The 27,092-nt window shown below is 43.4% G+C and overlaps 1 protein-coding gene across 6 annotated transcripts in view; it reads right to left on the reverse strand.

Moving 5' to 3' along the window:
• PTPN13 (protein tyrosine phosphatase non-receptor type 13) overlaps positions 1–27,092 on the reverse strand; it is a 399,005-nt gene that overhangs the window by 213,879 nt on the left and 158,034 nt on the right. For all 6 annotated transcript variants that reach the window (XM_073541467.1, XM_073541487.1, XM_073541500.1 and 3 more), the window contains 3 exons: positions 18,690–18,755; positions 9,958–10,143; positions 9,513–9,597 (listed from right to left, as the gene is read on the reverse strand). In XM_073541467.1, coding sequence (XP_073397568.1) covers positions 9,513–9,597; positions 9,958–10,143; positions 18,690–18,755 — 337 coding nt within the window. The remainder of the gene's footprint in view (positions 1–9,512; positions 9,598–9,957; positions 10,144–18,689; positions 18,756–27,092) is intronic.

Below are 27,092 nucleotides of genomic sequence, written 5' to 3' on the forward strand. Positions count from 1 at the left end.
ATCAGTCAATATCATTGGGACTGGCTCACTGTCTAAGGCCGGGATCAGACTTGAAAGAAACTCGGATGAGTCTCGCACGTCAATACCCGGCAATGCCGTTGACACTCAGATCGGAGCGTTCAGCTGCATGTATTTCTATAATATATATAAATTAAAGGCGGCCTCCAAGTAGAAGAATGGACAAGTCCCTGGTTTTAGCCACTTCACACCTTCTGAAGCCTGAAGCACTTGAACGACGGAAACCCAACACCTGGTGACAGATTACATTTAAGGTATAATATTACATACTTCTGCTTTTTTATTGCTTTTCCGAATCACGGGCACTATTACAATGCAAATACATACGGTAACTCATATTCACCTTCTGGGAGAACATATATTACAAAAGAACATGACACGTAATTGTGACATATGAAGAACAGACAGATAGTGCCAAGCAGTAGATAAAACTAAACTAAAGACCAATAACCTATATTATTAACCCCTCACATTAATAACCATTCACAATATCTGCCATCAAAGTTCCTAAAGGCATTTCCCTGCAAACAGCCTAATTAGCCATAGACATACAGTTCAGAGAGGTTATTGTGCCAATATCTACATAAGCCAATGGTTCACTTTCAATGTTAGGCAATGCAATCTTTGTAGTGACTTGAAGTTATCTGCCAGGCGGCTGAATCACTTCCTGACACATACATCTCTATTCTTGTTTAAAGGGAACCCAGTCACTCGGCAGCATGAATCAATGCTTGACCTCATTATTGCAGCCAGGTATGGTTTTTTTCCCAATATAGTTTGAAAACCCAGCCAGAGACTATAGGTAGAGACGTGAAAAATGTGAAGAAATCTCCAGAGGTCTTCTACCTGCATCAAAGTGATTCAAATAAATGGATGGGCCCGGTCAACAAAAACAGGACCACTCTTTCTGAGCAGCTGCACTCTGGCTCATAAAGAGAGATTCATCATGATACTATAGACAGGCAGCAAGATGGCGTCTGCTGCCAACAAGTCCGAGATGGAGGTACCTGGCTTTGATGATATCACACCTGAAAAAGGCTCCAACACTGATAGAGTGCTGAGGGGGGTATCCAGATCTTTTAAAAAAAAAAAGGCAAATACGGTAGTTGTTAACAGAGGCAACTACCAATCTGTTATACCCGGTGCCATTGACCGCTCCTGCTATATTCAGCAACTCCCTGTCAACAGAGCAGCAGTTTCTCTTCCTGTTGACAGGGTGGGACTACTGCTGTCATGCTGATTGACAGCCAGCTTCCCCCCAATTAGGCAGGGAAAGATGGCTGTAAATAAGGATGACGCCAGTAGTCTCGCTGTGTCAACAAGAAGAGAAACTGGTGCTCTGTTGACAGGGAGCAGCTGAATCTCTGGCAGGAGCGGTCAATGACCAGCAACTGGTATAACAGACAGGTAGTTGCCTCTGTTAGCAACTATATGCCTTTTTCTAAAGTCCCGGATATCCTTTTTAATGGAGCAGCAAAGGGTTAAGGTCTCAGGAATGACTTGTAAGTAATGGGTTGGACATTCCCATCCTCCAATCTATCAAGGGCAGCTGGGATAAAAGGGCAGTTGACCTGCTCATAATTGTCTGTGTGTACAGTAGAGGAAGAAACATCTTAGACCTCATCTCTGTGGGAGCTGCAGACTTCCTACTTTTCGTCAGATTTTGTGGTAAGAATCTAGACGATATTGTGAAGAAATGAGCCCTGTACAACTGTATGAACTATTTTGTTTTACCTTACGCCAAATGGTCATTATCTGTTTCGCTGGAAAAGATTTAGGTGATACAATATTTTTTTTCCTTTGCTTTAAAAAAAAAAAACTAATACAGAAAAATCCTAGTGGCAACTATTCTATAGGCTAATATAAGAGACTTCACTTACCATAAGTCACAATACTAGTATATCAAAAAATTGGGAAAAACCCGTTATGTTAAAAGAGGTTTTTCCCTCCTTGAATGTATCATGTATGGATGAGCAAAAAAACAAAAAACAATTGTACTCCCCTCCAAAATTGCAACTTTTTACTTCACCAGCGGCAGTTGATCAGCCTCATCCCTAAGATTACATCCGAAAAGAAAAGCTTGTTCTTATGGAATGTGAAAGCTTAGAGGGGTTGTTCAGGTTTGGGATGAAAGTCTGGAATGTTATTCTATGTGACTACAGACTTTTCAATCTTCACAGGACGTGAACCGCATGCTGTCAGGACTCTCCGGTACTGTGGATGAGAGTGATTTGCATACTTCCGGTCATATTCCAACTGGATGTGCATGGCATCGATCAATACAAGTGATTTGTGCAAAACCAAACACATGTAGTCAGTATGTGACCACATAAATGCAAACTGCACTCTTGCGATCTGGTAACTGCCCACTCTCGTTGCCTGCACTGGAGAATCTTTACACCATGTGGTGCATGTGCTATGAGGATTCAAAAGTCTGCAGTCACATAGCGTGACTGCAAACTATTATCCCACATTTCAGCAACCCCTTTAGGGTATGTGAGCATTTGCTTGTAGAAATTTCTGCAAGGTTTCTGCATCTCTTGGCAGCAAAACTGCTGCGGCAAAACCATGCGTTTTTTGCCACATTTTTGGTGCGGTTTTGCATGCGTTTTTGTAAGCAATGAATGCTTTTTTGAGCTAAATAAAGATATTTGAAAAAAAAATGATTTGTGATGTAATTTCCTGGTTCAGCCCCTTCTTTTTCATTCTGATGCAGTGGCATTTGGGTAATGAGATTAGGGCTTGCTGTCAATAGCATCGCGCACACCAAGCCCTAGGTTTAATAATGAGGAGGTGTCAGCTAGAATATTAAACCAGTAAGTAAAGAGTTAAATAGCACACACAAATTATCACCAGCCTATGTAGGAGCGTTAACATAATTAACCTATATAGGCTGTAACCAAACAGCAACTGGCAGAAATTGTGCAAAAAAAATGTGTGGGCTTTCGCGTAGTTTTCATAACCTGCAGAGGGAAAGCCGATAGCTGAGAGCTGATGTTAATATTCTGGGAAGGAGCCAATAGCCATAAAGGTTCCAAGGCTATTATTATCAACTCACAGGTGTTTTCTTAGCATTTACTTGCTAGCTTCAGGGGGACCCCAGAAAAAATTGACATAGGTTCCCCCTATAAAATTTAGCCAGTAAAGGCTAGGCAGACAGCTGCAAGCTGATATTAATAACCTAGGAAGGGGCCATGAATATTGGCACCCTCCGAGGATGCACATCCAGTAGAAGTTTGCGTTGGTGGGTCCCTCACCGGCAGGGGCCCAGTCGCGTTTGCGACCTCTGCGGTCACGATCATTAAGCCCATGACACTGTGTACTTACAATTGCTCATTTTACATTTGTACCCAGCTAATTTTTCTGTTGTCCACTAGGTCTATGACATTGCTTGATTAAAAACTGACTAACTGTCTTTTGAAGATAAATGGGCCTACGGAATTGTGGCCATTGTGGCGAAATCCGGATTTGCAAGAGATCAAAAAGCTGGTGGGGTTCGGAAGATGGGAAGATAAAGGGATTTATCTGGTGTCACAAATTTTGCAAAATAATACTCTTAAGAGTTTTGAACAATTGAGAACAGAATTTCACCTCCCGCACGTCTTCTTTTATCAGTACTTACAGCTAAGACATGCATTGGAAAAACAGAGAAGGACAAATCCGGTGATAGTGACACATAATCAAACACTACATATGCTACTTACATCTGAGTCTTCTAGGGGACTTATCTCTGAATTATATAAAAGATTATTGCCTGCCCATCTGGAGACATATCCACTGACTGCTGCTAAGAATAAGTGGGAACGGGACGTTGGCCCCCTGACGGAGGACCAGTGGTCCGATATTCTAGAACAGGTCCCTAAAATGGCGGTTTCTGAGTGCCAGCGGCTTTCGCAAATATATCTCATTCACAGGGTATATAAAACACCCAGCTTATTATTTAAAATGGGACTTAGGCCCAATACACAATGTGTTAGGTGTGGGCAGGATGATGCCCACTTGATGCATGTTATGTGGGAGTGCGGGCACATTGGGGATTTCTGGAGGCAGACCCTGGGACTCATAGCCCAAGTATACCATATCACAATACGACCGTCACCTCGTCTATGTTTGTTGAATTTGTGGGAGGAGGGGGTTGACCCGGACTCTGCAGTGGCCCTGGGAATAGCACGCATCCTGTATCAGGCAAGAAAGATACTTGCATATCATTGGTTGGATCCTATGCCACCAACATTGTCAGAGCTTAAAAATAAACTAAATAATGTCATCAGATTGGAAAGGGGGGCTTATTTAAAAAGAAATGCATTAAGAAAGTTTTACAAAATTTGGCAGCCATGGATGGAGTCACCGGGTCTCCCCTCGGGCGCACTGGTACGGGATGCGATGTTGGACCAGTTGCTGTTGTGCTTGCGATGAGGGGATGCTTGGGGGGTGAAAATAAAGTCTAGTGCCCTTTGTGGCGAAGTAGATTTTGAGTGGCGCGGTGGGAGGGGGCTGGGGTGGATTGGACCGGATATCCGTGGGGGGCGGGGGGGGGCGAAATATGATGCGGAGTGGCGCGGCTGGCGGGGATGGTTTTCCCGCTGAAATGAGGCACTGATGTATAATTTTGATTTTTGTTTATTTGTGGAGCCATGTTGTTTATAGGCTCAATTTTATGCAAATATCTGTGTTTTGAGATTTCTTCTTTTTATTTATTCTTACACAGGAAGAGTTTTACCCTTTAAATAATATCTGCTCTCAATGTAATTTTTACTAGCTATATAAGATGTCATATTCTTTCTGTATTGATTCCTGAATGTTTAATAAAAAAGATCTGATTCAAAAAAAAAAACTGACTAACTGAATCATCCTAAGGCCGGTTTCACATTAGCGCTTTTTAAGCGCACGCACGGCCGGGGGTAGCTCCGCCCCCGAGCCGGCTCTCTGCCCGGCGTGCCCGCCCCTTGCTTGTAGCGCCGCCTCCTAGCGGACAGCGGCGCCTGCGATCGGCGCACCCTATCTTTAGCATAGGGTGCGCAGATCGTGCGCAGGCCGTGCGCTAGTTGCGCTTTGACCTGCGCTGCGCACTTTTGACGGTGCGCCGTGCGCGCCAAAATCCGAAAAGTTTGATTTTGGCGCGCACGGCGCACCGTCAAAAGTGCGCAGCGCAGGTCAAAGCGCAACTAGCGCACGGCCTGCGCACGATCTGCGCACCCTATGCTAAAGATAGGGTGCGCCGATCGCAGGCGCCGCTGTCCGCTAGTAGGCGGCGCTACAAGCAAGGGGCGGGCACGCCGGACAGAGAGCCGGCTCGGGGGCGGAGCTACCCCCGGCCGTGCGTGCGCTTAAAAAGCGCTAATGTGAAACTGGCCTAAGCTCTATGTAATCCAAGTAATAATGTTCTCCTTGTGGAGAGTGACATGTTAAGCATGCCAAGATCAGGAGACTAAGGCTAAGTGCACCCGTAGCAGAGAATTTCTGCTCAAAAACCTGACTCCCTTCCCAGGAACCGCGCCTTTTTTGTCTTCGCGTTTTCCGCGTGTTTTCGTTGCGTTTTTTTTGCACGGTTTTGATGTGTTTTTTTCCGGCGCGTTTTCAAAACGCATTGAATAAGCCAGAAACGCGAAAAAATACGCGAAATTAATGAGCATGCTGCGTTTTTTACCGCGATGCGTTTTTTCGCGATAAAAAAAACGCATCAATGTGCACAAAAAGTGCAAAATGCATAGAAATGAATGGGAAGCTTCTTTTTCACGTTTTTCCAGCGGATTTTTTGGCAAATCCGTGGGAAAAAACGCGAAAAAAACGCTGTTTTGAACACAGCCTTAAAGCCACAATACTCCTCTGGGAAATATGCAAAAGTCTCTTCAGAGAGGAAGAGGACTAGAACTCTAGTGCCACCTATTAGAAGTAGCAATCCAAAAAGTCAATGTTGACCCTTAAATGAGCTTTGTCACATGACTTAGGACAAAAGTCATGTGACAAGGCTCGTTAAAGGGTCGACATTGACTTCTAGGATTGCTGTTTCCAATAGGTGGCACTAGAGTTCTAGTCCTCTTCCTCTCTTAAGAGACTATTTGCATAAGCTCTATGTAGAAACAGGAAATGTATTTTCATTGTATGAGTCATAAGTCACTGAAAAATCGGAGAGAAGCAGGTTGAAAGGCAAAAAGAGCAATTGTAAGTACACAGTGCTATATAATATGATGACATAGTAAGAAGATAAAAACTTTAATGGGAGTGCTTCTTTAAGTCAATAGAGGTAATCAAATTAAACAGTCACAAAACCGCATGTACTGTACTGTACTGTATACAGTGATTTGAAAGAATGAAAATACAAAATGGCAACATATCCATGGGCGGACATACCGCCCGTTCAACTGGTGCACTGCACCGGGGCCCAGCGCCTCCAGGGGGCCCCTGCAGGGCGGCTAATGATGAGGGCAATCTGGCCGTTTTCTCTGGGCCCGAGGCTCCGGGGACCCCTGGCCTGATTGCCCTCAAGTGTAGCGGCAGCCAGGGAGTGATCCAAGCAGCTCCGCTGCCTGCAAGAGGGAATAGCAGGAGCGGAGCTGCAAAGACCCTTCCTGCTTCCTGCCCGCCGCCCGCTCTTCCTGTCTCTGACTGACACAGAGAGGAGCGCGCCGCTGCTGTGTCAGAGCGAGGAAGAGCGGGCGATGCTGTGGACAGGTGAGAGGAGAGAGGTGGTGTCTGTGTGTATGTATGTGTGTGTGTGTATGTATGTCTCTGTGTGTATGTATGTGTGTATGTCTGTCTTTCTGTGTGTGAATGTCTGTATGCCTGTGTGTGTATGTATGTCTGTGTGTGTGTCTGTGTGTGTAGGTCAGCCTGGCCCTGGAGGAGATGGGGACATGAGGAGAAGACCGTGATGGGGAGATGCCATGATGCCTGGGGTGATGAGAGAAGGCCATGAGGGGGTAATGGGAGAGGCCATGAGGGGGTAATGGAGAGAAGGCATTGATGGGATCATGGGAGTGATGGGGAGAAGGCAATGATGGGAGTGATGGAGAGAAGGCAGTGATGGGGTGATGGAGCAGGCAATGAGGGGAGTGATGGGGAGAAAGCAATGATGGGAGTGATGGAGTGATGGGAAGGCAATGATCGGAGTGATGGGGTGATAGAGCAGGCAATGATGGGAGTGATGGAGCAGGCAATGATTGGAGTGATGGGGAGAAGGCAGTGATGGGGTGAAGGAGAAGGCAATGATGGGAGTGATGGGGAGATGGCAATGATGGGGGTGATGGGGAGAAGGCAATGATTGGGGTGGTGGGGGAAAAAGAAATGGTGGTGGGGGAGAATGCAATGATGTTGGTGGTGGAAAGGGCAATAAATGGGGGTGGTGGAGGAGGAGGAAATTATGGAGGTGGTGGAATGGGCAATGATGGGAGTGGTGCGGGAGAAAGCAAAGATAGTGGTGGGGGACAAGAAAATGATGGAGGTGGTGAAGAGGGCAATGATGGGGTGGGGGAGAGGACAATAATGGGATGTGAGGGGAGGAGGACAATGAGGGGTGTGGGGGATTGCGGTGGGAGGAAGAGGGACTTATAATGGCCTTAGGAACTGGGGGAGGTGGAGGAAGACATTATTGCTTATTATGTCTAACACAGTCCCTTAGTATATAGTGTACTCACTATGTCTAACACAGTCCCTTAGTATATAGTGTACTCACTATGTCTAACACAGTCCCTTAGTATATAGTGTACTCACTAATTCTGTTTAACACCATCCTTAGTTACATAGTTTCCTCTTTTATTATGTATAACACCATCCCTTATTACGTACCATCCTCTCTAGTTATATATGGTGCCGCCCCTTATTATATAGCTTCCTCTGCTGTTATGTATAGTGCTGTCTCTTACATAGTGTATTCTTGTTAATTTTGTTATTTACAGTGCCCTCTTTTATTACCTAGTCCCCTCTCTTTTTAGATATAAAATGACTGCTGATCGAGGAGCCGGTGACCAAACTACCAGTCCATCAGCTCCTCCATTAGAAAAGAAGCTTTCCCATGCTTCATCAGCCATCATTGCATTATACAGCTAACAAGACAGGACGGTATGTAATAAAAAACAGGGCTCTATATAATTCAATATGTAAGGGACGGTACTGTACATAACAAGAGAGGGCACTGTGTAAGGGACAGCAATATACATAATAAAGGAGACTATGTAATATATATACATGCATGTGTGTGGCTACATAATATCTATCTATATATCTATATATATATATACACACTAGGGTGACCGCAAAAAATCGATGTCGGAATTTTGTCCGTCTGGACCTCACAAAACGATTCCCCTTTCCAGATATTGAGAGAGCCAAAATTTGAGCTCGATCAAACGACGTTAACCCGTGCCGCTCGTCGCTCAAAGTTTGAAAAAATCCAAATTGAGGTATTTTAAGATTTAGGTATTTTGCATAGTCTGTTAGACTATAAAGAATGTGACAACAACATTGCAAAAATAGCCCTGACCAAATTTTCGAACCATTTGTGGTATTTGAATGCAGAGTTGGTGGGATTATCGTTTTTTGATCCCACCATTACAGACAATGAAAAGTTGTTAATGGCTAATAAATTGCTCAGTAGCACAGATGAACCATCAGAGCACGCTAGGGTTGTAAATCCAAAAGTTAGGAAAGAAAAATTAAAAGAGGTAGGAAGTAACCGACTTTAACGACCTTCTGACAAAAGATGAAGAACAAAAGCAATATGTCCTGCAAGTTGTAAGCAAATGCCGAGCATTATATTCTGACGTTTCAAAAACTACTTTAACAAAAGCTCTAGAATAGATTAGATAACTATGTAAAATTATCAACTCATGTAGGTTAGCGTGCTCTGATGGTTCATCTGTGCTACTGAGCAATTTATTAGCCATTAACAACTTTTCATTGTCTGTAATGGTGGGATCAAAAAACGATAATCCCACCAACTCTGCATTCAAATACCACAAATGGTTCGAAAATTTGGTCAGGGCTATTTCTGCAATGTTGTTGTCACATTCTTTATAGTCTAACAGACTATGCAAAATACCTAAATCTTAAAATACCTCAATTTGGATTTTTTCAAACTTTGAGCGACGAGCGGCACGGGTTAACGTCGTTTGATCGAGCTCAAATTTTGGCTATCTTAATATTTGGAAAGGGGAATCGTTTTGTGGGGTCCAGACGAACAAGATTCTGACATTTTTTCCCCCCCATATGAGATCCAGTCACCCTAATACACACTCATACACTCGTAGCTTTGACGCCATAAAAGGAGGGGGCCCAGACACATTTCTTGCACAGGGGCCCCAAGCTGTCAGTGTCCGCCCCTGAACATATCCATGATAATTCAGAAATCTAAAAAAAAATATCTACAATGACCAAAATTAGATTGTGTGAATCCAGCATTAAAATCAGGTCATAGAATGGGAAGAATGGTTCTAATGGAAACATGAGTTATATCATTAGATCAAAAAACTAGAAGCAGAAACGACTTTACAACAAACCTGAGGGCAGGCCTTTCCCTCGTAGTCTGTCACGGATTGCCTGGTTACGATCCGTTTCATTTACCTTATTGCCCGCCTGATCCATCTGAAAGGAAAAATAGATTATCAACTACGGAAGCAAAAGAAAAAGGTTTTGTTTTTGTTTTTTTGTTTTTACAAAAAAAAAAAAACACATCTTTCCTATATCGCTTGATATTAACAGTTCATGTGAATGTAAGGATAGCAAAAAGGAAATAGCGCATTTAGACGGGACAATGATCAGACAATTCTAGGATCGCTCATTCCCTACTATTCTGATATACAAGTAAATCGGCAGGTGATATGATTTTTAAGCAAGCATAAAATCAGCAAATCATCATACTCTGTAGCATATCACCCGATACATAAATGGGCCCTAATATTTGTCCTTCTGATTGATATTAATCAAGTTTTAAAAAAAACTCACCCAAGTTAGGCTGCCAAGCACCAGCTTTACCAGCTGTTTGATGTAATAGAAGGAAGGTGCGCAGTTATTGTTGCGAATGAAGGCACTGCAGCCATCTAAAACCGTGCGCGTAGTCAGTCTTGTGATACAACTGTCATCACACATGTCCAGCAAAATACTGTTCAAGCGTTCCCCCAGTTTGATAGGCTGCAAAAAAATGGTCTACATTTATTACAATCACACAAGTTATAATGCTCCAAATGTAAAGTACACATACAGGAATACAAAGACACATAAGTATATGGCGTTAGAAAGCATTTTTGAGGCACATTTTGGATTAATCAAAAACTAAGGTTAGAGGTACAAGAAGGTACGAGGTGTGCGACGAGTTGCACAATTAAAAACATCTGTGCAACTTGAAAGCACATCCGCAAAACGCGTGTTGGGGCGTCTATGGTATTGTGGACAAGCATTTATACTGCAATATGGGTAAGCTTTAACTTAGATATTTCCTGGTTGTCTTGAATGGCTATTAAGATTTGTACTACTTGCATTTTATTACCAGCCTGACACCCTGGGTCTCTGTTTAAGATCTATTTAATACACTGCTATTATTTACCTGCAGCCTGTTACTATTCCACTCTACCACTCTTACTTGCTTGAGTACCGTACTTTCCTCTTTTGATTGTGTCATTCTACATGTTTCATGTTAATATCCTTGATTCATGTCTTTTTATCATGTGTACTAAACTTTTGAATAAAAATTACTATTTTTAATACCTCCCTTGAGTGGTGTGTTCTGGATACACTGTATCCATTTTCTAGGCTTTATATCTTTAACGCACCCATGTTTTTGATTGTGATGGGGCTTATGTTTTCTTTACCTTAAGGTCCCCTGTATATATATATATCTACTATATAAATTGTCTAATTCTGTCTGTCTGTAATGGAAATCCCACCTCGCTGATTGGTCGTGGCAGTCAGGCAGCAACCAATCAGCGACAGTTGCTTAGTCATCGTGGCAACACGGCTGCATTGCTTATTGTACAGGCACATTACAGCCGTTAAAGGCATCACTGCTGCATTGCTCATTACACAGGCACAGTCCTGTACATATTCTCGAGTACAATAGATTAGGTAATTAGATAACAGCAGAACAGTGACTGCAGATCTGGGAGTAACTTGAGTACACTACATTAGATAACAGCAGAACAGTGACTGCAGCTCTGGGTGTAACAGGAGTACTGTCATGTCGGACGCTGTTCACACCACTGCGTCCGGCAGGCAGAGGTAGTTCCACCTCCAGCCACTATAGCCTCAGTGGCGCCGGCTTGATCTTCAGGCTCTCGGGGGTTAATCCTGCTGGAGACCAGGTTGGATGGTTAGTCACGCCCACGGTCTTTAAATAGTCATGCTGGCCTATGGGCGTCGCCGATTATAGCTTGTGTTTCATACCAAGTGGTTCCGGTCTGGAGTGGAGGTGTTGCAGAGAGAGAGATTCGTGTCTGGTGGCGTATGATCCGTTATTATCCTTTCTCCTTCCCATATTTGTGTTTAGTTGTGCCCTGTTCACATTACTGTTTATTCCTGTGTGTGTGCAGCGCAGTGCAGTTTAAGTTCCCCCTGTCTGTCATATTTGTGTGGGGGCTTTGGTGTTGTGACTCCTCACTGGGTGGAGGGTGGAGGGTTAAGTGCAGGGCTGAGCAGGAGATAAGGAAAGGGTGGAGGCTCAGGCATTTGCACCATCAGCAAAAACCCTGGGTTGAGGGCCAGACAGGGTTTCCCCTAGTTAGAGGGACATCACAGGGGCCCCGGGAGTTACAGCCTTAGTTGAACTAAGCCCCCCGTGACAAGTACACTACATTAGGTAACAGCAGAACAGTGACTGCAGCTCTGGGAGTAACTGGAGTACAATACATTAGATAACAGCAGAACAGTGACTGCACATCTGGGTGTAACTGGAGTACACTACATTAGGTAACAGCAGAACAGTGTCTGCAGCTCTGGATGTAACAGGAGTACATTAGGCAACAACAGAACAGTGACTGCAGATCTGGGTGTAACTGGAGTACAATACATTAGGTAACAGCAGAACATTGACTGCAGCTCTGGGATTAACTGGAGTACAATACATTAGATAACAGCAGAACAGTGACAGCAGCTCTGGGTGTAACTTGAGTACAATACATTTGGTAAGATCTGAACAGTGACTGCAGCTCTGGCTGTAATAGGAGTATAATACATTAGGTAAGAGCAGAACGGTGACTGCAGCTCTGGGTGTAACTGGACTACAATACATTAGGTAAAAGCAGAACAGTGACTGCAGCTCTGGGATTAACTGGAGTATAATATATTAGATAGCAGAAGAACAGTGACAGCAGCTCTGGGTGTAACTGGAGTACAATACATTAGGTAACAGCAGAACAGTGATTGCAGCTCTGGCTGTAACTGGAGTACAATACATTAGGTAACAGCAGAACAGTGACAGCAGCTCCGGGTGTAACAGGAGTATAGTACACTAGATGGTGGCCCGATTCTATCGCATCGGGTATTCTAGAGTCTCTGTTAAAATAAAAAATGGTTATATACTCACCTTCCGACGACCCCAGGACTCTGTCCCTCCTCTCACCACGCTCCTGGCATCTTCTGGTCCCAGTAATGCTTAGCAAAGGCCGGAGATGACGTCACTCTCGCGAAAGCGCAACCTCATCAGCAATGTTTCGCGCTAAGCATTACTGGGACCGAAAGATGCCGGGAGCGTGGTGAGAGGAGAAAGAGTCCGGGGGCCGTCGGGAGGTGAGTATCACTATTTTTTTTTTTAACAGAGACTCTAGAATACCCGATGCGATAGAATCAGGCCACCATCTAGTATATATATATATATATAATATATATATATATATAAATATATGTTTATGGACATTGTTGTGGTTAAAATCACGTGCAAGTAAAAGTCACACCTAACTATTAAAATCTATGAGACGCAAGTCACACAGATTTAGTTTTAAAAGTTGCACACAAACATAAACTTGTAGCATTTCGCAGGTTGACCCACAAACTTCATTGTAATTCCCATTTGACTTGAACGTGTATCCCAAAATCAAAACAGGTTTAGATTTTTTTGTAAAGGATTAAGGAGGTTCTCTGGAAATAGAAATGTTGTTATATATTCATCGGTAGGAAGGTGTGCCAGTGGATATTATTATCTAATCTTGAGGGGTAGGAAGGTAAGAATAATCTTCCCACACTGCTGTCCACCCTATTTTTCTGATCTAATACTGCTGCTACTAGGATCTCTGAGGTAAGGAGAGCTTGCTCACCCTGCTGTCCACCCTATTTTTCTGATCTAATAATGCTGCTACCAGGATCTCTGAGGTAAGTAGAGCTTGCTCACCCTGCTGTCCACCCTATTTTTCTGATCTAATAATGCTGCTACCAGGATCTCTGGGGTAAGGAGAACTTGGTCACCCTGCTGTCCACCCTATTTTTCTGATCTAATATTGCTGCTACCAGGATCTCTGAGGTAAGGAGAACTTGGTCACCCTGCTGTCCACCCTATTTTTCTGATCTAATAATGCTGCTACCAGGATCTCTGAGGTAAGGCGAGCTTGCTCACCCTGCTGTCCACCCTATTTTTCTGATCTAATATTGCTGCTACCAGGATCTCTAAGGTAAGGAGAGCTTACTCACCCTGCTGTCCACCGTATTTTTCTGATCTAAGAATGCTGCTACCAGGATTCCTGGGGTAAGGAGAACTTGGTCACCCTGCTGTCCACCCTATTTTTCTGATCTAATAATGCTGCTACCAGGATCTCTGAGGTAAGGCGAGCTTGCTCACCCTGCTGTCCACCCTATTTTTCTGATCTAATACTGCTGCTACCAGGATATTTGAGATTAGAAGAGGTTGCTCATGCAGCTTTCCACCCTGTCTTTTTGATATAATACTGGCAGTACCAGGAGTGCTGAGGTATCAAGAGGCCACTCACAATACTGTTTACTCTGTCTTTCTGATCTAATAATGGAGATACAAAGGGTGCTGAAGTAAGAAAAGGCTATTCTTACTGATGTCAACCCTATCTTCTGATAGGGTTGGGTTATCTCGGAGTGTGAGGTAAAAAGAGGCAAATCACCCTGCTGTCCATCCTGTCTTTCTGGTCAAATACTTGTGATACCGGAAAAGATAAGGTAAAAAAAAAGGTTCTTCATACTGCTATCCACCTGGCCTGTCAAATTTAATACAGGATATACCAAGGTAGCTGATGTAAGAGGCAGCAGGTCACACTGCTGTCCTCCCAGTCTGTATGATCATATACTAGAAATAACAGGGTGCTGAGGTAAGCAGAATTAACATGTTTGTCTGATCAACTACTGGAATGATCTTCATGTCACAGAAGTGTAGCTTCTTACTGCAAATGCTCAGCGACATCTGTCCTATCATTCTAAGACAAGTTTCTGTCAGTGTAAGAGAACAAAAGGCATTTTATTAGGATTATCTCATTAGAGAAAATTGTTGTGAGTTGCTAATTGAATGTATTTAGGTATTAGTTATAATTATTATTATCATTATTTATTATTATTATAATGCCATTTATTCATGGTGCTTTATTTATAATGACATTTTCATTTGTTATTTTTTTTTCTATTCTTGGACATGGAATTTACAAATTGGATCAAAACTGTTGATCACGGCTATATGAGAGATTTGTCATTGCAACAATCAACAAAAACAATGGCACCCTTGCTCTTTTGTTAGAAGTTTGTAACATCCATCTCATAATACACAATATCCATCAAATAGTAAGAGTTATCAACGCAAATCAATGATGGCTGGAAAAGAAATGGAAACATGCACATGTAATAATAATTACCATACTTTACAAAAAGAAGTGTAGACAAGAGATGAAAAATTTTTGATTATAAGCTAAACTGATTGCTCAAAAATTGCATCTACCTTCCAAATCTAAAGCTCCTTCTAACCAAATTACTTGTAATGTCAAAACCTAAAATAGTAGATTAATTAAGAGATGAATTGCTCTTGCCTCAAAGCACCACTCCAGTGTCTTTTTTACTGCACTGCCAGAGTGGTGCTTTACATGTAATTCCCCTGCCCCTGTCTCATACTCACCTGCCGCTGCCTTCATCGCTTTCCAGCATCGCTCTGTTTGGTCTCCAGCAGCGCGGAGGTCACTTTTCAAAACGAGTCTATGAGAGCCTCGTTTTGGTTCTCATAGATTTGCATTGAGAGCTTGTGACGTAGCTTCTGACTTCCGGATAGTCAGAAGCTGTGGTCAAAAGATGACATCATGGGACCGGAGGGGTGCCAAGAAGCGATGAAGACACCGGAGGGTGAGTATATGAGCGGGGGCAGGGGACTTACATTTAAAGCACCAATCCAGCACTAAAAAAAAACCCGCTGGAGTGGTGCGCCCCTTCATAACCTTGGACGTATCCATACATCCTGGCTGGGAAGGGGTTGCCGACCTGGGACGCATGGTTACATCCTGGATATCGCACAGGCACAGAAGCTGTGCTCATGCAATTGCCGCCAGGTGTTCAGCTAACATGACAGCTGACACCTGGCTCTCACAGACAGGAGTGATGTCCGAAATGCCCCTGGCTGTTTAACCCCATAAATGCTGATATGGATTGCAACATTTAGAAAGCTGGGAGAGGTAAGGGGCTCCAAGTTACGGAAAGCCTGTTAGACCATGCTCACAGCATGATCTAAGAGGCAATCTGCCAGTGCAGCACTGAGAGGTATAAAAATGTGATTTTCAAAAAAAAATGTTTACAAAAGAAATCTAAAAAATTATACCCATAAATACATATTTTTATGTTAAAAAAGTACACATATTTGGTTTTGCCACGTCTGAAACGATCAGATCTCTAACACTGTCACACTATTTAATCCCTTCAGTGAACATCATAAAAAAACTAAGCAAAAAACTGCCGTTTCATCATCCCGCCGAACAAAAAGTGGAACTAGACACAATCAAAAAGATAAATTCAAATAAAAATAGTATCTCTGAAAATATCATCTTCTCCCACAAAAAAACAAGTTGCCATACAGCTCCATCAGTGGAAAAATAAAAACGCTATAGCTCTCACATTACAGTGATGCAAAAATAATAATTTTTCCCATAAAATAGTTTTTATTGGGTAAAAGCACAAAAACATAAAAAATTATATAAACATGGTATTGCTGTAATCGTACTGTCCCAAAGAATAACGGTGCCTTAACAATTTTACTTCACATGGAATATTACGCATACTACGCACGCATGGAGCCCCAAAAATACGATTCCTGAATTGCTGTTTTTTTGGCAGTTCTATAGTGAAGAGAGCCCGCCTAATTTACGGGTGCGTGTCTTCAGTAACACAAGCTAGGCTTCTGGAAAACATCCATGGAGTCAAATCATCACTACACCTGTAGATGAATTCCCAAAGGGGTATAATTTCCTAAATGGGGTCATTTGAGAAGGGTAGTCTTCTCTTCTAGCACTTAGGTGCTCTATATAGATACCGTATATACTTGTGTATAAGCCGACCCCCCCCCTAATTTTGCCACAAAAAAATGGGAAAACTTATTAACTAATGTATAAGCTGAGGGTGGTGCTGCACAAGGGTTAATGGTGGCCCAAGAAGATGCTCCATAGATAAAAACCCACCATATATTGCTGCACAAGGGTTAATGGTGGCCCAACAAGATACTCCATAGATAAAAAAAAATCCCATATGCTGCTGCACATGGGTTAATGCTGGCCCAAGAAGATGCTCCATAGATAAATACCCCCCCATATGCTGCTGCACAAGGGTTAATGCTGGACTAAGAAGATAAATACCCCCCATATATTGTGGCTGCCACTGCTGCAATTAAAAAAAAAATGACACACTCACCTCTCGTCGCTGGGGGCCAGGTACCGGTGTCGCCGCTTGCTCAGGCCCCCGGCACTGCCGATATTTACCGGTCCCCGATCCATCACTGAGCGCAGCTGTGTCTCCCGGATCTCTGCAGTGACGTTCAGCAGTGGGCGTGCAATGACTACGTCATCGCGCCCTCTGCTGAACGTCACAGCCAGAGGACCCAGGAGACAGTGGTGCACGGCGATGGAACGGGGACAGGTGAATATTGCTCTGCCCCCCGTCATACTCACCCCCTCCTGGCGCACAGTCTTCTCTGCAGCCCCTGCTTGTCCCTCGGTCGTCTTCTTCCTGCATTCAACGGTCACGTGGTACCACTCATTAAAGTCATGAATATGCGCATATTCATGACTTTAATGGGCGGTACCACGTAACCCTGAACACAGGCACAGGAGAAATATGGAGAAGCAGGGGCTGCAGAGAAGCGCCAGGAGGGGGTGAGTATGGTCTCTGACATCCCGGCTCCCCCTCTCCCGCCGACCCCCGGTATATGACTCGTGTATAAGCTGAGAGGGGGACTTTCAGCCTTAAAAAATGGGCTGAAAATCTCGGCTTATACGCGAGTGTATACAGTATATGGAATCCGCACACTATTCTAGGAAAATTGTGCTGAAGGAGGCAAATAGCACTTCGTCCCTCCTAAGTCTCATCATGTGGCTAAGCAGTATTGTACAGCCACATATGGGGTATTGCCAAGCTCAGCAGAAATTGAGACAAATGTTAGTGGCAATTTTACCAATTTCCCCACGTGAAAATTTAAAATCTTGGGTGAAAACTAAATTTTTTTGGTAAAAATGTAATCGTTTTTTGTTCACTGCCCAATGGTACAAAATTCTGTGACACACCCGTACTGTCAGTATAATCACTGCACCCCTAGATGAATTCATTGAGAGGTCTGGGTTGTAAAATAGGGTCACTTATTGGGGGGTTCTGCTGTTCTGGCAACTCAGGGGCCTTCCAGTGGGTCATGGCACCCGCAAACTATAACCGTAAAATCTGCACTATAATATTGTGCTCCTTCACTTCTGAGCTTTCCACTGTGCATGAAAAGTAGTTCCCGATTACATATAGAGTATTGGCTTACTCAGGAAAAATTACACAACAAACTGTGAGGACCATTTTTTCCTATTAGCCCTTATAAAAATAAATAAACTGGGGCTAAAACAACATTTTAGTGGTAAAAATGTAATTATTCTTTATTCACTGCCCAATGGTATATAATTCTGAGGTGCACATTTGGTGTCAATATGTTCACTGCACCCTTAGATGAATTCATAAGCGGGTGTAGTTTGTAAAGTGACGTCACTTATTGGGGGTTTCTGCTTTTCTGGCACCTCAGGGCCTCTGCCAATGTGACATGGCACAATATGAATTAAATAGTCATTAAAAAAAAAATCTAACTTATTCAATGTTATTGTGTCTGTAGAGGTCTGATCCGTCAAACTATAAAACTAATCTGTAAAATCACTGTTTAAAAAGCAGGAGACTATGACTGGAGGACTAATAAAGCTGCTACCAAGTAATCTTCCATATGCATGAACTCTGTGTAACCCCACATCCACCAATGATTAGTAACTTTCTGCCTATGCACAGTGTACACAAAAAGCTGTCAATAAGAGATGTGGGTGGGGTTATACAGTGTTCAGTCTTCAGAAAACTAATAGATCTGCAGCAGATAACATAGTGATTTATCAAAACTGCACCAAGCAGACCAGTAACCGAAAATGCTAGAATCAGGGTCTCTGCACTTACATCATGCAGCTCTCAATTGGGGTAGTAAAAACCTGATGACAAATTAGCTTTTATCTGCATATAACAGCAGTGATATTTACCTGACTTTGAGGTACATTGTAGTCTGCTCCCCAGTATAATGTCATTCCAAGGGAATAAATATGAATCTGCGGAGGTAATACAGAATCATCAATACAAGAAGATACATCGTGACTGCTTTTTACAGGAAATACTAATAATCTGCATAACACCATAAGAGAGAAAATTATTATTGCATTCTATCCTGAAACAAGAAGTTTAATAACAAACAAACTCAATATCCTATACATCAAAGCTACAGAAAAAAAAAACTTGCAATAGCATCAGACTCAGACTGGCCAATTGGGGAACAGGTAAATTTCCCAGTGAGCCCCCTGTGCAGGTGTCGGACCCCACCACCTTATATTAGCAGTACATCAGATTCATTATACTGTATAGAGACAAAAGCAACATATCTTCATTCATTTAACAAGATACCCAGCTTATTACATATAAACATAGGCACATTTGTGAATGATGAGTAATGTAGTATTTGCATGTAGCTGAAAATTGAGTCTCAAGAGTCAATGTTATTCGTGGACCTTTGGCTTCCCAGTGCGACACTGAATGGCATATATCCTATATGGATATATCTATTTACATAAATATGAAACCAGAAATAGGAAAATACAGACTGTCGGCAGAAGTGTCGTGCAAGAATTTGAAGAGAGGTGAAATAGTCAGAATGGACTTCCAGTTGCACAAAAGGTAGGATAACACAAGAGATTAACATTCCATGCAGATGAGACGATTCCCAACGGCCAGCCTGAGGATGATGCAATTATTATTTTAGGTCCAGGATAAAAATGTACACAATAAACAGATTATTTATCTAATAATCTTCTATCAAATGCTATACAGAGAAACCTCTTGACAAGACAGACCTTTTGAGAAGATCCTACTTCACTCAGACCAGATGTTCCGCTCTACCGCATATTTTACATTCTGGCCTTATAATGTTAGAAGAACAAACGTTATATGAATACTTTTCAATCAATTTTGTTTGTCTCAAAGAGGTTTCACTAACTTGGCCATTGATATTTATCCACATGGATAAATATCATATGGAACTAGATGTGTATTTCCTGAAGGAAGTACAGATAGTGCTTTGAAATGGTGCCCAGGCTGCCCCTTTAAGAGAGACTTGCCAGCTGCTCCTGCAAGACTTTCAACTCAGGATCCGTTTTAACTGTTGGTGCCTCTCATGGGCCACTTTGGCCTCAGGGTCTGATTTGGTGGGTGGGGCCCCTCAGGATCCGATTCGGTGGCCTGGGCTCCTCAGGGCTTGAATTGGTGGCCGGGATCCCTCAGGGTCCGATTTTGTGGGTGTGGCCCCTCAGGGTCCGATTTTGTGGGTGTGGCCCCTCAGGGTCCGATTTTGTGGGTGGGGCCCCTCAGGGTCCAATTTTGTGGGTGGGGCCCCTCAGGGTCCAATTTTGTGGGTGGGGCCCCTCAGGGTCCGATTTTGTGGGTGGGGCCCCTCAGGGTCCGATTTTGTGGGTGGGGCCCCTCAGGGTCTGATTTTGTCGGTGGAGCCCCTCTGGGTCCAATTTGGTGAGCGGGGCCACTCTGGGTCCGATTTGGTGGGCAGGGCCCCTCAGGGTCAGATTTGGTGGGCGAGGCCACTCTGGGTCTAATTTGGTGGGCGGAGCCCTTCAGGGTCTGATTTGGTGGGCGGGGCCCCTCAGGGTCCGATTTGGTGGGCGGGGCCACTCTGGGTCCAATTTGGTGGGCGGGGCCACTCTGGGTCAGATTTGGTGGGCGAGGCCACTCTGGGTCTAATTTGGTGGGCGGAGCCCTTCAGGGTCTGATTTGGTGGGCGGGGCCCCTCAGGGTCCGATTTGGTGGGCGGGCCCCTCAGGGTCCGATTTGGTGGGCGGGCCCCTCAGGGTCCGATTTGGTGGGCGGGGTCACTCTGGGTCCGATTTGGTGGGCGGGGCCACTCTGGGTCCGATTTCGAGGCCAGGGTGGCTCAGCCTCCGATTTGTAGGCCAGGGTCGATCAGCCTCCTATTTGGAGGCCGGGGTGGCTCAGCCTACGATTTGGAGCCTGGGGTCATTCAGCTTTCGATTTGGTGCGCCAGCCCTTTAAGACTCATTTCGGTGCGCCGGCCCTTTAAGAATCACTTTGACGCGTCGGCCCTTTAAGAGCCAGTTTGGCTCACTGGGATTCTAAATCCACTTTGGCGCACATTCTCTCTCAGGGGCATGCGTCATGTGATGAAGCTAGATTTGTATTTGTGCTGTGGGCTTCGCTTTAAGAGCTGATATTATCTGCCAGAAACTGTGTCCTGGAGGGGTCATATATAGTTCGTAAGCGTTGGCATAGTAACTGGGTCTGCCTGCGCATATCAATGAGCTTAACTGCCATTTGAATCGCCTCAGGGCATGTTTTCCCTGTGGCAAAATTTTCCCATTGAAATGGATTGAGGAAAATGTTTTTTTCAAACGCAAATTGCGCAAAAACTACAAGTCCGATCGACACGAAAATTACTTAGCACACCACTCGTGGACGCTGGCTTCGAAACGACACCTCAACGGAGTCTGTTCATGTAGCGGTTCGGGCCGCATTAATTGCGGAAAATCAACTGAATAATAAGAAGAAGATGCAGAAGAAGAATAAGTTAGCAGCGTTCGGATTACAAGATAGTGCTTTTTTCAAGCACTATAATAATAAGGATTGCTTTACAGAGATAACTTTGCCTATTTTCCTGTAGAAAAGCATTCATTTATACACATCATGCAACTTTTCTGCTGCACATTCTGATGGCAACCAAGTTGCACGCTGACCATAGTCTTGGTGAAAAAAAAAAGATTGAGCAGCATCTAACAGAAAAGAAGGAAATGTGAACAGGTGCAAACTACTGTGACTTCACACACATATATATATATATATACATACATACATACATACACTAGCTATGAACCCGTTCTACGCCCGGGTGGTGGGCATTTTTATTGGTATATGGTCTGCCATCCTGGTATGTGCTGCACCCCTCATCCCTATCCTGGTATGTATGGTACCCTCACCCCCCAATCATGGTATGCATGGCACCCCCTCATCCCTATCGTGGTATGCATGGTACCCCTTCATCCCTATCATAGTATGCATGGTGCCCTCACTCCCCAATCCTGGTATGCATGGTCCTCTCACCCCACTATCCTGGGATGCATGGTCCTCTCACCCCCCCTATTCTGGTATGCATGGTCCTCTCACCCCCCTATTCTGGTATGCATGGTCCTCTCACCCCCCAATCCTGGTATGCATGGTCCCCTCACCCACCTATCCTGGTATGCATGGTCCCCTCACCCCACTATCCTGGTATGCATGGTCCTCTCACCCCCCCTATTCTGGTATCCATGGTCCTCTCACCCCCCCTATTCTGGTATGCATGGTCCCCTCACCCCCCAATCCTGGTATGCATGGTCCCTTCACCCACCTATCCTGGTATGCATGGTCCCCTCACCCCCCCTATCCTGGTATGCATGGTCCTCTCACCCCGCAATCCTGGTATGCATGGTCCTCTCACCCCCCAATTCTGGTATGCATGGTCCCCTCAAACCCCTATCCTGGTATGCATGGTCCTCTCATCCCCCAATCCTGGAAGGCATGGTCCTCTCACCCCCCTATCCAGGTATGCATGGTCCTCTCACCCCCCTATCCAGGTATGCATGGTCCTATCACCCCCCCCAATCCTGGTATGCATGGTCCTCTCACCCCCTTTCGTGGTATGCATGGTCCCCTCACTCCCCTTTCGTGGTATGCATGGTCCCCTCACCTCCCTTTCGTGGTATACATGGTCCCCTCACCCCCAATCCTGATATGAATTGTCCCCCTCACCTCTATTAAACTGCACACATTAAAAAAAAACCAAAAAAACATTTATACTCACCTTTCTTCCCTGTGTCCAGCGCTGTCCTGTTCTGGGCGTGTTGTAGCGCCGGAATCGGCGCCTGCGCAGTCTGCGCTTACCGCCGCCATTTTCGGTTACAATACTGTGTTCCTCTATTTCAAACATTTCTGTGTCTGTGGACCCAGAATGTTCTTCTAGCTGCTGGTCACCATCATTACTCTCATTCATTAGCTTAATAGTACTTATCATATTTGAAGCATTGTCAGTTACGACAGAAAGAACTTGCTCTTTTTTAAGTTCATAGTCTTGCAGAACCTTTTCCACCAAGACCTGGAGAAACTCACTGGTGTGATGAGCTTTGGTGTCTTTTACTGCCAATGTCTTGGTAACTATTTCATTTTTGTCACAAACAAATCGGACATTGATGACAAAATAGTTCACTCTGTGACGTGTGCAGGCATCCATTTTAAGAAACAGAAAGCGTCCCTTGAGAGTTTTTTTAAGTTCTTCCTTTTGTTTAAAAGCTTCTTCGATTACTAATTTTCTAATACTCTCTCTCTCCAGAGAAACACCAAGCTTGCGGGCCATTTCCCCATTCAGACACATAAAAGCTGGTCGTGAAAATAATGAAATAGGCACAACAAGCTCTATGATCTGTTTTTTAAATGTATCTACTGTCATTGTCACAGTAACTTTGTCACTGACAAAATATCTTGCAACTGATGGCTGCAAAGTTCTCTGCTCCTTTGTTTGGCTGGAAGAGCTGGGCACTGGTTCATTGGTTTGGATGCAGTCTTTCTCATCCACTGCTTTCAGTACTTCTGGATGAAAGTGCTGTAAATGTCTCTTTAGATTAGAAGCTCTGGTAGGAGCATTTTTATCTTTGCCTGAATATGCACTCATCTTGGCTTCACAGCATTTGTTTTCGTCTGGATCATTTGTCATACACTGACAGACATAATGTTTTCTATCTTGAGTGATGGTGAAATGTTCAAATACAGCTGATTTAATGTGATGCTTCTTTGACATTCTCAGGTTTTTAATTCTGCATTCACAATCCAAATGACAATTGTTTTTCCTAAAAACAATTGTACAAAATTATTGCCAGGTGGTACAACTGATATAGTGGTCAGTAATACTGTTATTATTCCTCATGTACTCACAGTTAACTGATGCAAAGTTTGTTGAAAGGATAATACTTCTTACAGTCTTCCTCTTCTGAGTAGCAGGCAGCTGTGAGATGCTTGGAAGGCGCACACCTAGTATGATCTAGTCTAGAGGAGGAGCTTTACTACTAAGAATTTGCAACACATTTTCACTTTCAGTTTCATACATTGTAAGTAGGGGGGTTGGGGCAGCATGAGGTTAACCAAGTATAAGATTAGGTAAGGGCAGTGGAGAACAGTGACACACAAGAAGTAAGAAATGTCTCTATCTCCAGCAGAACTGCTTATCACTGTTGTTCATAGTTTGATAGAACATATATTTGAGTAACATTTATAAAATTCATATGAAAGTTCAATTATGAAATATTAATACATTTTTTTTTAAAGCTGGAGTCGGAGTCGGTACATTTCTACCGACTCCGACCAAAACTAACTCCGACTCCACGACTCCGACTCCACAGCCCTGGCGGCCACACCGAATCGGTAAGGTGTTGTGCCGGCGATCTCCTAGGGGGGTGCGTCACTCTGTCTGGAGCCAGACTGCACAGGCGCATCGCGCTTGCGCAGTCTATAGAGGCTTCAGACAGAGTGACGCATAGCCCGTCATATTATAGATATACTGTGTATATATATATATATAGCTCCAAAACACTAAAAAATACATTATCTAAACAATACTAAACAGTATCTGAAGCAAATAACAGCTGATCAGTGGGGGAGCAGACCACCCATCTCATATTTATGACTTATCCATGGCATAGGTTATCAATATGTTGTGACTGGACAACTCCTTTCAATAAAAAAGACTTAGATAGAAGCTTGGATTTCACATCAATATAAAACTTACCATTAGGCTTCTTTTACACTTTGCGACCAATTTTGCGACCCCAATAGATTTCTATGGGACCGCAAAATTGGCCCGCAAAAATTCCAAAAAGCGCTGTGTGCCGGGCGGCCGTGAGGGCCATTTTTGCGGCCGTGATAAAAGATCGAGCTTGCTCAATCTTTTATACGGCGTATGGACATGGCCCCCATTGTAAATCAATGGGGCCGCAAAAACAAACGGAAGTTTGTTTTTGCGGTGCACCGTGACTTCCGGTTTTGCGAAACGCTGTTTTTTTTTTCCAATACTATTTCAATAGTATTGGAAAAAAGAAAAACGGCAATCCGCAAACTTTTGCGGTCCGTTATTGAGGCAGACCACAAAAAATGCGGCAATACGGCCTGCAAAAACGGGCCGCAATAACAGACCGCAAAAAATGCGTTAAGTGTAAAATTAGCCAGTTATTTTAAGCACTACTGCTAGTATTAATACTAATCATAATAATTATAAAAAATAGTGATAGCAGAATCTTCCATATTATTATGCTTTTCGTTAATTCTGTCTTATACAGGATATATGGTATTATTTTTAGATTGCTTGGATTACACTCTGCTTTGATGGGGATCTGTATATTTTAAACAATCCTCCTGATAAGATAAAAGGTGTTAGGTAGACAACATCAGAGGAAAGAAATTGCCTGTTTCTTTATCTTTTGTAGGGTTTTCCTTTGAAATTTGGGCTTCAAAAGATTTAGGATATTTAACGCTACCTAGGTAACACTTTCAGAGCTCGAGGGTAAAATGTGATTTATATTGCATCTCAATATTACTGTCATGATGTTCAATCATTATACACATAGACTAGTAACATTGCACCTAGAAACACTGGGTGAGGGAACATTATTAAAGAAGTGCTCCCATCAAAGGTTTTAACCTCTTATTATATTGCAGTCATCATATTATATGGCACTGTGTACTTATAATTGCTCATTTTGCCTTTCTACCCAGCTAATACTTCTCTTTTCTCTGCTCCATGTAGAAACAAAGTCTTTTGTTCCTGCATTTATCATTCCCCTCTTCAACTCCTGACCCAGCTGCTCCTCCTCTCCCCCTGCCAGAAACTTTTGCAGTGACTTATGACTCATACAGGGAAAACTGACCTCCTGTTTCTACCCAGAGCTTAGAAGAATTCAGCTAGTCAGTTTTTAACCATGTGATGTCACAGACCTAATGAACCTAATGAAAAAAGGGAAAAATTAGATGGGTAGAAGAGCAAAATTAGCAATTGTAAGTACACACTGTTATAGACCTTGATGATTGCAATATATTAAGTGGATACACATTTTGATGGGCGTGCTTCTTTAATGAACTGACATTGTTGACATTTCTTTTCTTTAACCCCATAACGACCTACGATACGCATTAAAACAGTGGCCACTAAAAGGCCTTATTCCTTCATTGCCGTTTTAAAATGGCAATAGATAATAAGGATATAGCGCCTCCCAGAGTCGGAATATCTCCGTGGTCTCAGCCACCGGGGGTAGCTGAGACCCTGGAGAACATGAACAGGGCCGGATTTTCTGGTCTCCGATCACGTAATCACCTTTATTCAGTGAATAACGGCAATCAATAAAAATCTTAAAATAATTTCTCTCTCTAATATGATATACCTGTCAGGGGAGAGAGAAATGAGGTCTCCTGACCCCGCCCGGTATGCCATTCCCCAGTTCCTACTCCATCCCCCAGACCTCCGCGTACACTGCAACATTCAGGAATTTTTCCTATTGGCTCCTTTTGATCATTGTGATAAACCCTATAATAGTGATCAAAAGAAAAAAAATAATAAATCAAATCCCCCTCTGTCACTTCCTTAGTTGGATAAAAATCCTAAAATAAAAAATAATTTTTCCAATTTTTGCAGTTGGGGGGGGTTAGGATTGGGGTTAGAGTTGTGTTAGGGGGTTGGAGTTAGAATTGGGTTTTTTTAATAAGTAAACAAAAAAAAAAAGATGATAATATCACAGCTAGTGTTGAACACAACTGCTTGCTACTGGAGTTCACATCGGGTGCTTTGGTGTGCACGGAGTATCCATGTATGCTTTTTTTTTTTTTGAGGGTGTCTAACAGCTACAAAATATGCGGGGCGGGGACTTGAGCATGTCACCCGATGCAAACTGGAGTAGCGAGGACTTGTGCTTAACACTAATGACGACGTATTCATTATGACAACCTAATGTTGTCAAATTCTGTGTCGCACCTGTGGGTTCAAAATGCCCACTATACCCCTGGAAAAAATCCTTGAGGGGTGTAGTTTCCAAAATGGTGTCACTTGTGGGGGTTTCCACTATTTAGGCACACCAGGGGCTCGGCAAATGCGACACGGCGCCCGCTCTGAATTCTAGCAAATTTTGTGTTCAAAAAGTCAAATAGCGCTTCTTTCCTTCCAAGCCCTGCCATGCACCCCTGTAAATGGAGTATCTGCATACTCAAGTGAAATTGCACAACAAATTTTGTGATCCATTTTCTCTCTTTACTCTTGTGAAAATAAAAAAAGTTTGGGTCTAAGGCTGGTTTCACACTTGCGT

The sequence above is a fragment of the Dendrobates tinctorius genome, unplaced genomic scaffold (genome assembly GCF_039654945.1).
Source record: "Dendrobates tinctorius isolate UK_male_01 unplaced genomic scaffold, ASM3965494v1 ptg000011l, whole genome shotgun sequence".
Taxonomy (NCBI): Eukaryota; Metazoa; Chordata; class Amphibia; order Anura; family Dendrobatidae; genus Dendrobates; species Dendrobates tinctorius.